This window comes from Python bivittatus, unplaced genomic scaffold (genome assembly GCF_059951505.1).
Source record: "Python bivittatus isolate LINGU-HERP-01145 unplaced genomic scaffold, Pbiv_v1 ctg000480_np1212, whole genome shotgun sequence".
Classification (NCBI taxonomy): Eukaryota; Metazoa; Chordata; class Lepidosauria; order Squamata; family Pythonidae; genus Python; species Python bivittatus.
In genome coordinates, this window is record NW_028277075.1 from 106,536,475 (window position 1) to 106,548,707 (window position 12,233).

General features: G+C 35.0%; 1 protein-coding gene across 1 annotated transcript in view; it reads left to right on the forward strand.

The window, feature by feature from the left end:
- PPIG (peptidylprolyl isomerase G) overlaps nt 1-12,233 on the forward strand; it is a 32,020-nt gene that overhangs the window by 2,942 nt on the left and 16,845 nt on the right. The window contains exons 2-6 of the mRNA XM_088146707.1: nt 5,962-6,040; nt 6,194-6,268; nt 8,305-8,412; nt 8,855-8,899; nt 10,076-10,163. Of these exons, the coding sequence (XP_088002833.1) occupies nt 5,980-6,040; nt 6,194-6,268; nt 8,305-8,412; nt 8,855-8,899; nt 10,076-10,163 (377 nt within the window). The 5' untranslated portion in view covers nt 5,962-5,979. The remainder of the gene's footprint in view (nt 1-5,961; nt 6,041-6,193; nt 6,269-8,304; nt 8,413-8,854; nt 8,900-10,075; nt 10,164-12,233) is intronic.

Here is a 12,233-nt window from a genome sequence, read left to right on the forward strand (position 1 = left end):
GTGCTTTTTATTGATCCACCCCAATCTAATATTACAGTGTTTTACTATTAGAAAAAAATCAATTTTTTTGTAAAAACTTTTTTGTAAACATCAAACTTTTTGTAAAACGCCTTTTTACAACATGTAAAAATTTAAACTTATTTACTGTAAGTTGCCTAAACTGCTTCTGAGACACACAAAACATGCACAAGAGCGAGTAGCATCTTTTCAGCCTTCCAAGAAATTAATGGCCTGCTCTCCCCTAATGACAGGAAGGAGTTCTGCTGTCAATATGAAAAAACAGGCCACTCATTCTTATTTGACTTCGTAAGAATTTTGTTTGTTTGTTTGTTTGTTTCAAATTTGTCACTGCCCTAATTGCTGTAGAGTGACTATGGGCAGTTTACAGTAAAAAGAATAAATATTAATTAAAATAGAATAAATATTAATTAAAGTGCATTAGAATACAACAAGATTCCTATATAAAAATAAATAGCTTCCAAGGAACTGATGTTAATTAAAATTTATTAGACTCGGGGAGCATCTTCAAGGCACCAGCCACCCCCAGGGTTGGTTATATCCTTTCTTGCCCCATGTGAGTTGGCAGAGCCAGGTCTTTGCCCCTTTCTGGAAGGCCGGGAGAGTGGGGACCCGCCTCATCTCTGGGGGAAGAGTGTTCCATAGGGCAGGGGCAATGGCAGAGAAGGCTCCCCTCCTGGGCCCCACTAGACATTCTTTTGTAAAAGGGGTCCGTAACATACCTCCTCTGCCTGACTGGGTGGAATGGGTCAACATAATGGGGATGAGACGGGTAGCCTCAGGTAGCCTGGTCCCATGCCATGTAGGGCTTTAAAGGTGAATACTGGTTTATTAAATGTATGTTAAATAACATGCTAACAAGGTCTCAGTTATTTAGGGCAGGGGAAATTTCAGAAAATTTGATTTACATGTTCTCCCCAAACTCCCATCGCAGTTTATATAATGTGCTTCTAAATATCAGAAAAACCCACACAGTCTGCCTTCATTTCCACTTTGTTTTAATCAGGCTTCTTGTTAGTTGCTATAAGAAACAAGACACTAGACTAGATAGGATTTTGTGTGATCCATCAGGGCTGCTGTTAACCAGTGAAAACTGGTAATTGATACTATATTTTACAAAACAGTTAGGAAAATCTTGAATTTAAGAGCTCACCTCCCTACTACTGGAAGTTAGACAGAACACATTTCTCTTCATTACTTATGCTCAGCAAAGCTAAGATGAACCACCGTTAAAGTAAATGATTTGGGATGAAACCTAGTTTTTCCTTCAAGTACGTACAGTATTCAGGGAATTAGTTGCATATAAACAATTATATCCTAACTTTTAAAAAATTGATTTAGTTTGGCTTCTATGTAAGAAAGGCATGGGATTGAGTTACTTGAGGGACCACCTCTCCCCATTACATCTGCCTGTCCCATTTAGTCCTGCAGGAGGGGTATGTTGCGTGTCCCATCAGCCAGAGAGTATCCCCCCCACCCCCGAGATCAAATTGGCCCTGTCGTTGCTGGCTGTTCGCAAGGCCCTGAAGGCATGGTTTTGCCAATGGGCATGGGGACCCAAGAGTGTGGTGGAGCTGGTGCAGTGGCTGTACTAATTGCTTTGATGAATGGGATTACCTTGGCTGTTTTATGTATTTTATGATGGTTTTTTTGTATGCCTTTATATTTTTTCTTGTTTTAAAATTGTTGTATTATTCTTTTTTATTGTTTTTATATTTGTTTTAATTGCTTGTAAGCTGCCCAGAGTCATGAATATGAGAAGGGCAGTTATATAAATCTGAAAAATAAATAAATAAATAAATAAATAAGAGAAGGCAAATATATCCATATCTGTTTCATATGTTTGTAATTACATAAGACATTGGGGATTAAGGTTACAATTTTGAAGAGTAGTGTACCTTAAAGACAGTCAGCAGGGTGAGGGGAGATTTCCTCATAACTGGAGTTCATGCTTCTGTAAACACGATCACTGGTATGATAATTGTCACTGCTGTTAAGTAGATGGGACCCATTTTTCAATATTCCTTTTGTTTGCTGTGTTTACTTGTCTAGAAAAGTTGTATTGACAAATATGCCACTGGTAAAATCCAGAAAGAGCCAGCTTGGTGTAGTGGTTAAGGCAGCAGGCTAGAAACCAGGAGATTGTGAGTTCTAATCCTGCTTTAGACACAAAGCCAGTTGGGTGACCTTGGGCCAGTCACCTTCTCTCAGCCCTGGGAAGGAGGCCAGGGCAAACTGCTTCCAAAATCCACTGATCCTCCTAGCACCTTCCCTTCTCTCCGTCCCATCAGCTATTGACATCCACATTCTGGCCTGTGCCATATTGCAAGTGGTCTCAGCAGGGCAGCATATCCTTCCAGCCCACTCATTCCCATCTTCCCAGTGCCTCCCCCCCCTCCCGTACTGCTTCTCAGCTGCTGCTGATGTCCTTGGCTTTTTCCCACTTTTTTTCTTCCCCTCAAAACACTTCTGCTTGAAACAAAATCTTTTTTGTTCATATCAGGAACAAAACAGACCCATTTCTTTCCACATCCAGAACAAACGTAAATGAAGCAGTTACAAACCACCAAAACTAGCTGTTCCTTGTACTGCTTTGCACATCCCTACTTCATATTGCGAATAGCTAAACAAACCTAAAAGTGCTGTGGTTTATTTAATTTTGTGCTGAATTGTGATCCTGGCTTGCTCACTTAATAAACCAGAATCATAAGCCAGATTTTTTTTTGGTTTAAGAATCCAGCTTAGTTAGGAAAGGATTAAGCCATTAATTCTGGTTAGAGACTCACTGATGGAACCAAAATGGACAAACGATTGAGTGATATATATCAGCATGCTTGGTTTTTCTTGATAAACCTAAATACAAAATAATTTGCATTTATTGCAATATCCAAATGGGGTCATAAATATAATTTCTCATACTGAGTATATATCACTCAGTGCAAAATCTTGAACATGTTAATACAAATATTTTATAAGAGGATATGAATATTTTTTAAAAAATAATGAGCTTTTGAAAAGATAAACAATGAACACTGAGTAAGAAGTGTTATTTCCTACTTTATCTCTGCTTGCAAAGTTGGAATAACAGCCCTTCATTGCAGATTCATTACAATTTTTCCATACAGTTGCATAAAACATACATTTGTATTATATGGGAATAAGTCAGTAATAAAAAATGACATGGTTCTGGCTCTCTTTTGTAAGATAAATAGTTGGAAATGTAGCATCTGACAAGTCAGAAGTTCAAGAGGGAAAGCAGTGTGGAGCTCTCTACTTAGTTCTTTGACCTTTTTTTCCCCTTCACATTAATAGTGTCTCTGTCATGATCTAGAGAACTCTGGAAATTTTTGTATGATAATTAAAATAAATAGTACTAATTTAAAATATACTAGTTTTAACTTGCAGAAAAAAAATAGAGAACTTCTAACTTATAGACTTCAGTTCTGAGTGAAAGGAACATATCTTTGATTATCTTAATCCATCAAGATATGGATTATATCTTAATCCATATCTTGATGGATTAAGGCTACTGTAGTTTATATTTTGCATTCAATAAACTGGTAAATGTGTTTATCAAACATCAGTTTTCTATTATGCAAGAAGTGAAATTAACATTCAGCCATTGTTTATTTCCTTGTCTGTAGCTTTAACCTGGAAATTGTTTAGACTGGAATTTTGCTAATTCTCCATGTTTTGGCATATGATGCCTCATCAGTTTGTCTTGGCATATGTGAAATAATACCAACTAGAGGGGGCATGAGACTTATATTAAGCAGATCCATCCATCTTTCAGTATTTAAAGAAGTATAAAGACTAGTGTGATCAGAGTGATAGATTAAATAGGGAGATGATATGATTTATATTATGTTGCTGGGGAAACCACATTTTGACTATCAGCTTCTAAAAGTTTTTGCCTTTTCTGGATGCATAATTGTGCAAAAATTTAATTTACTTTGTGCCTTTGTAAGGTAGGATTGATGTAACACTATCAATTTCCACATATTCCCTTCTTTTCTACATTTACTTAATATTAGCCATAGCTGATTGCAAATCCAAACCACAGTTTGCACCCACATGCAGTTTTTACATCTACCTTTTCTATGTAATTTTATAGATTAGTGTTGTAATAAACAAACCAGAGTGACCTGGTTCTGATGCCATGTTTTCAGGTTTGTTGAAGCAGGGCAGGATCAGTGGTTAGCTTCAAATAAGATTCCTTGAAGGTGCTCCATTTAGCATTATATACTAGAGTCAAACCATAATTTCTAATCCTGGTGTATAGGGAATACTTAAATTCTGTTTTTTCTCTGACTGTCAGAAAACTGATTGCTGGTTGCCTTTCCTGCTCCAGCTAAGTGTGATCTGAATCAAGCCACAGTCTCATATATACTATTTATAATTATGACATCTCAGTTAAGTGTTAGCCATATATATTATATTCATAATCAGATTGACACCATTTTTATATACAGTTTTGTTGGTTTTATGGTTCCATTGTGATTCTTACCATTTAATTTATAATCCTGTTTTTTTTTTAACCTAAATTGTGTTATGAAAGATGTTACAATTTCACAGAAACTATTTGTAGAATATTCAAAAAGCACAAGAGACAGGAAACTAAGAAGCCTAGTAGATTTCAGCCTTTGTGGCCTTACTGAGGGAGTAGCCCTATATATAATTACCTGGGAATAAATCTTACAGATCCCTGGGCAGCTGCAAGTAAAGAAGGGAGGGAGGGAGGGAGGGAGGGAGAAAGAGAGAGAGAGAGAGAAAGAAAGAAAAAAAGAAAAAGAAAGAAAGAAAGAAAGAAAAAGAAAGAAAAAGAAAGAAAACAAGTGAGCGAGCGAGCGAGCAAGCCAACATAGGTGAGATCACAAGATCTGGGAGCCTGTAAGTACATCCATCAGCAACTATCACTGCTTTGTAAACAATAGTTGAACTGTGAAATTCTTCCAGCTTTTCACATTCAGCATAAATTTGCGTATGGTAGTGACATAGAGTGGGAAAATCTTTCATTCTTGTACTTTCCCATAGACTTTTCCATCTTTAGAAATGTATTATTTTATACAATTAGTAACATAATGAATGGATATACTCCAAATCGAATCTGGCAATTTAAAGACTGTAATTAGCTGCTTCTAGTTGTTTATATTATAATTAGGAAATTTCTATATCTGTATGTATCATTCACAGCCTTCTGGGAATGTTAAAATTTTATCATGTTAACTATTTTGAGTTTTATAGGTATTCCAACTTTTAAATATAATGTTTAAACATTCTTAAATTATTTTCTGATCAAATATATCAGTTCAGATACTTCAGACTCTTGAAAAAACCCTACAGTTGTAAAATATTGTAAATATATTTTTGGTTTTGAAATAAAAATTGATAACCTGGAGAAATCCAATATCAATCAATTTTGAAAATTAGAAAATCCTCCAAAAAGTTTTGAACTAAAATATTTTATGGAAAACTTAGTTACTTTGCACTGTTGAGTGGTTCTTTGATTTTGTGATTCGGTCTCTGTCTTATCACCTTCTGGTATACCTGGAATAAGCTGTGGGAGTGGTAAGGGAGCAGTAAGAGTGGTAAAGGAGAAATGGAAGGAAAATGTCATGATACGTCCACTACTTGGCAGATCACTATTCTGCTTTTCCTCCTCCTCTTCCCCAGTGTTAGAGGGATGATCACATAAGGAATTGAAAGTTGATTGTTATACATTTTGGGCTTGTCCAATGTGGTCATTCCTAAATATAAATATTTAGTAAGTTCATTTTAGAGCCCATAAAAATAATCCAAACAAAATATTTTCTGTGCAGTATTATTGTTTATATTTATATATCTTTCTCTGCAAGAAATAGTAAAATCTTGTAATATTTTACCTATTATTCTTTGTTAGTATGCCATAATCAAGTTTCCTTATGATTTGTATTTCTATTTCAGATATAACATTCTGAAGCCATGGGAGTGAAAACCCAAAGACCTCGCTGTTTTTTTGACATAGCCATCAATAATACCCCTGGTAAGACTGCTGGTTTTAACCTTAAATGTGTGGCCAATCTTAAAATGCATAGGTAAACTGATTTAGAATAAGTGGTTTATTTTCATGCATGAAAACTTGCATCCTTAAAGGTAGTGAATATAAATGTAATTATATTTTTTTTCTTAATTTTAGCTGGAAGAGTTGTCTTTGAGTTATTTTCAGATGTTTGCCCAAAGACATGTGAGAACTTTCGCTGCCTTTGTACAGGTTCGTAGATATTTTTCCTTACTTGCATAATTCGTTATATAAATCTAATGCTGATTTAATTGTTCTTAAGAATAATGACACATGCATACAAATCTAACATTGAATATTACATATTTATTTTAATCTTGATAAATATAAATATATTTGTTTATGAACTATTTTGAAGTATTTTAGTATTAATTCATACGTATAAAATGGATTTATATTCATACATATAAAATGGATTATTTATTATATTCGTTAAGAGTCACAAACTTTAGCAATTTAAAAACATGGTCACAAGGGCTCTGCTCTTCCTTGATGTTGTACTGAAATGTGGAAACCCTTAGATTAGTTAAAGTTTTCAGAGCATTCTAGCTGTCTCTTTCTGTAACCAGAAAGACAAGGAAAATCGTGGATAATTCAAAGTCTGAAAAACTCAGAGGAATTTTGTTAGTTCTGACTAACTCTAAGTCTCACTTAGGTTCTTAGAGAAGACACTTACCCATATCTTACCACAGTAAACATAACCCTGTCATTGATCATCAGGAATACACATTTATGGATTGTTCTATCCATTAACTTAAATACAAAATAATGTCATTTGTCAAAGTATATTATGAGGGTAAATCTAGATATAATCTATTCTTTACTACATTGACTTTCAGTTGTGAGTTTGAGATCCATAGTGAGGATAAAAACAGAATAAATAGATTAAAAAAAAAACACTGGCTTTTTCTGCCTATTGGATAGAAGAAAGAATTTGGCATGTATTGCCTATGCAAAGATAAGAAAAGCAGAACCTATCACAATTCAGCTTTTCCCATTATACACAGCCTGAAAAGGATTAGTTGAAAGATAACATCAGACCAATCTAACTATAACTATATATATATCTTCCCCATATTGCAGGCTGATTTTGAAATTCCTCTTATCAGTAGGTGATGGGAGTCCTGTGCCTCTTTATAACTGCTGCATGGATAGCTATTCAAATAATTTGGGTTGGATTTACCTCAGTGATGTGGCAATAGTACCTGCACATGTCATTTAATTCCATTCAAAAACAATAGAGTTATAGGTACTTTCTGTAAAATAAGTAAGTTGTAAATTAAAAGAGCCTTACTCCCAAACTCCTGCGTTTAATTTCTCTGAAAGTAAGACAGGATCTGACTTGATTCTTGTGAAGCAGATTCTTGCCCAAACTGCTAAACAGACCTGAGCCAAACTTAATGGTTGGGGTAGTCCTCTCATGCTTACTGCTTACTGACAATACACTGTCTCTTAAGCTGTGCACATTTTGACTTTCCCCTAAACCTAATCAGCAGTGATATGCAGGGACCTCCCCTTAATTCAGTTGTGCACAGAGGCACACAGAAAAGCAACGGTAGCTTTTGTTCTGGCTTTTCTTCAGCATTCTACAGCCAGGTTGCCTCTATCTGAAACAAAATGCAAACAAACCTATCCTTAGACAGTGGTGCCTGACATTTGAGAATTTAACTCAAGTTTCAGAGCACTTTGTTATAAAGGTAGTCCTTGTTCAGCCACTGCCTCAGATAGCAACTGTTCGCAAATACAATGGTAAGAAATGGTAGTAAAAAATCATTTTCCAACCAACACACACACTTAGGCCCAAATTTCTGCATTTGACAACAGTGCACACCAGAGTGAGAGTAACACTGGCATTGCTGCATGAGAGAACGTTATCTAAATGAGATGGCAGCAACCCGTAATCTTTGCATCCCTCCCTATCACATGGTTCGCTTAGTGACCATTTTGCTTAGTGACCATTTCACTGGAACCAAATGAGGATTACCTGTATGACATAATGAATGGGTGCAGTTCTATGGATTTTGCCTATTATAGAGACACTTCACTTTTACTTGGTTCGTTTTATTTGACTATTGTTCGTAGTACTGTATGACCTTTTTTTCTTTTATAGGTATAACATTTAGAGTTTTAAAAAACACCAAAAGCTGATTTACAATTTTACTTGTATTTCATTGTGTGAGATTCTATCAGTAAAGATTAATGTGAATTACATGATTTCCTCTTTGTAGGTGAAAAAGGTATTGGAAAATCAACCCAGAAGCCATTGCATTACAAAAGTTGTTTGTTTCATAGAGTTGTGAAAGATTTCATGATCCAAGGTGGTGACTTCAGTGAAGGTATGATACTACTTGTTCCAGATTATTGTCTGTGATTGTTCAAATGTAAACAAAATATTTAAATGCACTATTTAAATCATTGTGATCTCTATTTTTTGTGGAGGAAGAACTCAGGGTGATAGTTTCTTGTTTAAGTTATGAATGAAGTTCTATGATGTTTTGAAGCAAATGCTTTTCTAAAGATGTAACTAAAATACTGCCAATTTTTTCCTTCTTAAAAAAAATCTGAATTCATTTGTAAGAATATAAGAAAAATTAAAACAGTCTCATTCTGTTTTATTAATGTCCGCCTTAAATTGCCTAGGCTGATAGGAAAATAACAGACTATCTTTTTGTTACTTCTGCCATAACAATATCTTCTGTGAAGACATTCAGTTTGACTATAAATATGTTAAAGTTTGCATGATCTTTTCTTAGAAGTATGTTTTTCTTTCCATACAAGGAAATGGGAGAGGAGGAGAATCAATTTATGGTGGCTTTTTTGAAGGTAAGAACCATTTCTTATCAGGTTAGCCTGCAACTCCATCATTGTGTTAAGAATATATTAGGAACAACATATTTTATGGCTCTTGATCTACAAAATAACTTTTACTAAGGATCACAGTCTATTTTGAAGTTCTCAGAATGAGGATCGTAAACTGTTCAGTTATTTTAGAACTTTAAAAGTCTGGCCTCATGGGATCTCATAATCAGTGGCATACCAACTCACCTCTTTTTCTATTTCTCTTAAGGTAGTAAGTCCTTTCTTCTTGAGGTGTGTGACAGTTTTGTATCTCATCTCCATTTAACTTCCCTTTACCAAGCCCAACTATAACCATTTCATTGGTAGCTAACAAACCAGCCCTCCTTGCCAATGTATTCACATCTGAGAAGAGAGATAGAACATCATTCCAGTCATTTGACATATCTTTAATTTGAACAGGTAGTTTGGCAGAAAGATGAATGCTAATTGGCAGTTGGACCAAGAAGGCCAATGAATGGACCTTACTGTTTCTGTCTTTCGAAGATGACTGAACGCTGGTTCTGACTGACCAATCTGATTTCTTTTCAAGCTCTTAGAAATGTGAGCTGATGGTATTAAAAGGCTGTTACTAGAAATTAGATAAGACTCCTTTATGATACAAGGATGTTACAAGCAAGTCTGTTGCACAAGTAATTGAAATTTATTTTTGTTTTAAATTTCCAAATTACCTTTTTTGAAAAAAAAGGGCTATTCATGAGGTATTTTTTAAATAACAATACAGTATTTCTTTCAGCATATTGCTTTTGGCACACTTTTATAAACTGCATGTAGCAAAATTTAATGAGGGTTTTTTTCCCACAAAAATACACCTGTCTTTTTGGATAATAGGTATGAGACATTGACAGAGGTCTTCTGTTCTTGTTTGACAGATTAATGAATTACTAGGCAGTTGTATTTCTGCATTCATTTATCATATGATAATGCCAATACAACAGTATTAATCAAATAATATTGATATTTTTGTCCATTAGACTCTGAATTATAGTATACATTTCTGTCTTTAGTTTTATCTATTTGAATACTGTTTGGCACTGCAATGATACATTTGTGCAGCTTGACAATCCTAATTTAAAATGCTAAAAAAATGCCAGTGCAAGGTAATAACTTGGATTTTTGAAGTAATTGAAACGCTTTCTCTAGATGAAAGCTTTGCTGTAAAGCACAACAAAGAATTTCTCCTTTCAATGGCCAACAGAGGGAAAGATACAAATGGTTCACAGTTTTTTATGTAAGTATCATGTTAGCTCCATCATTTGGATGGAGCTCCTTATGATTTAAATTGTAAGAACTTTGAATTGTTGAAATAGCTTTCTGTTTACAAAGTATAAATACCTTTAGAACAGAGTTAATGCTTTTATTTAACTATTTCTAAGAATTATGGGAGATCTGTATAAGGCTTACACACAAGATAAACAGAAATACAATCAGAAAAAATTAAAAAATATTTCAAAAAGAGTATTGTATATCAAAACCCAGCAAAAATGATAGCCATCACAAAATGCCTAACAATGCCAAGTATGTAAAACTAAAATCACAGAATATGAGCATAAATATAAGAGAAATAAAAAAACCCACAATATAATAAAAATGTTTTTTCTTGATGCCTAAAATATAGTAGAGGAGCCTCCAGATGGACTTCTCTATTGAAGGTGTACTGTAATTGGAGGAGAGGAAGCTACTACCGAAAGTCTTGCTTCTGGGTAACAACAACTCAACATGCCATCAAATATGAGGATACTTTGATAGTAATATCGTAGCTTGTGATAATGATCCTAGCAGAAATATACAGTATTAGAAAAGGTGCTCTTTTCTCTCCAGTCTGTAAGTGGTCTCCACTGCTTTGTACAGTGCGAGACTTGGGCCCAAGAGCCAGTGAAGCCACACACATTGGCCGATCTAAACAAAAGGTTATCAGAACATGGGCTAATGAAGCCAGGCTGTTTCTATCCAAGTTGGGTCATAATGGACCTACCAGTCTAGACTTGTAAACACATTTCATGCCATAGAGAATTATTATACCTCTGACAAAAATGTGAATAAGCAAGCATCCCCCAGGCTGGATCTGTTAAGAGGGATACAATTTTTTTCTGAAACAAATTGAATATCTTTCACTTGAGACAAAATAATGTGCTACGTGTACTCCATCTTTTCTAAACTAAGCTCATTTAGTCCATTACTGTGTCTAGGTATTAGGTCTGCAAAATAGGTACAGACATCCTGAATCTTAGATTCTCAAATTCTGTTGTTAGATTACAACTTCCTTAATATCCAGACAGCAGCTCATTGGTCCCTCTGTTAGGAATGATGGAGGTACCAGGTTGAGGAAAGCTAGTCTGTAGGAATTGCTACTCCCCGACTTTATAATCGTTGAGGTGCTGAACAGGGGAGCGCATCTGAAGAGAGATAATCCTGTGCAGTCCAAGTCTTGATTATATATAGCAGGTCAGCATTCCCATCCAAACACATTCAGGGACAAGAGAAAGAATATTAATCAACCTTGCAAGGAGAAATCAGAAACAATAAAGTATATTATTAATAGGCTTTCTCTTCCCTGAAATCTGAGTTTCCCAACATAGTACTTCCCTTTACTTGTAACTGCGAGCCGCTGATTCTCTTCCAGATAATCATTAAAAGTATATTCCAGATAAAAACCATAAAGGTTTACCATAATGCAAAGTGCCATAAAAAATATAGTTGTTGCTAGTTGGAAATATAGGTGAGTGATAACAAACCTCACCTCAGGGTTTTGCTTTGTTTTGTTTTTTTGCACTACTTCAGTTTCTTTACTGTGTTCCTTCTGCTACTTACAAAGCACCATATCCATAATTCCCTCTGACACTTTATTTCAAAGACTGTTGTGCCAAGAGGGATCACAATTACAATGTTAAGCTCCCTGTTCTCAGAGGTAAATGGTATATCTATCTGTTTCATTCTATTCCAAAGTGGAAGTAATAAATAGAATTACAGATAGCCATACTCGGTGTTAGAATCAAGATCTGTGAAATAGAAGGAGCTATTACCATCTTATAACTCAGAAAAAAGCTGTATGTAGGGGTGCTGTAGCACTGTAGGAGTAAGTGGTTGCGACCTAATCAGTGCCTGCATAAAAGGCCATTCATTTTAGTGTGTAATAACTGTGAACGTTTAAAGGGCTAAATAGTGACAGTAGCTGAAAGTGCATAATGCTTATTTAGTACATATATTCTGTGGTTGTCAGAGCAAGTTAACCTTTATTTACAACAAGCATTGTTGAATATTCCTGACATAGCAGAAGATGCTGTTTTTACAATTGTATTCA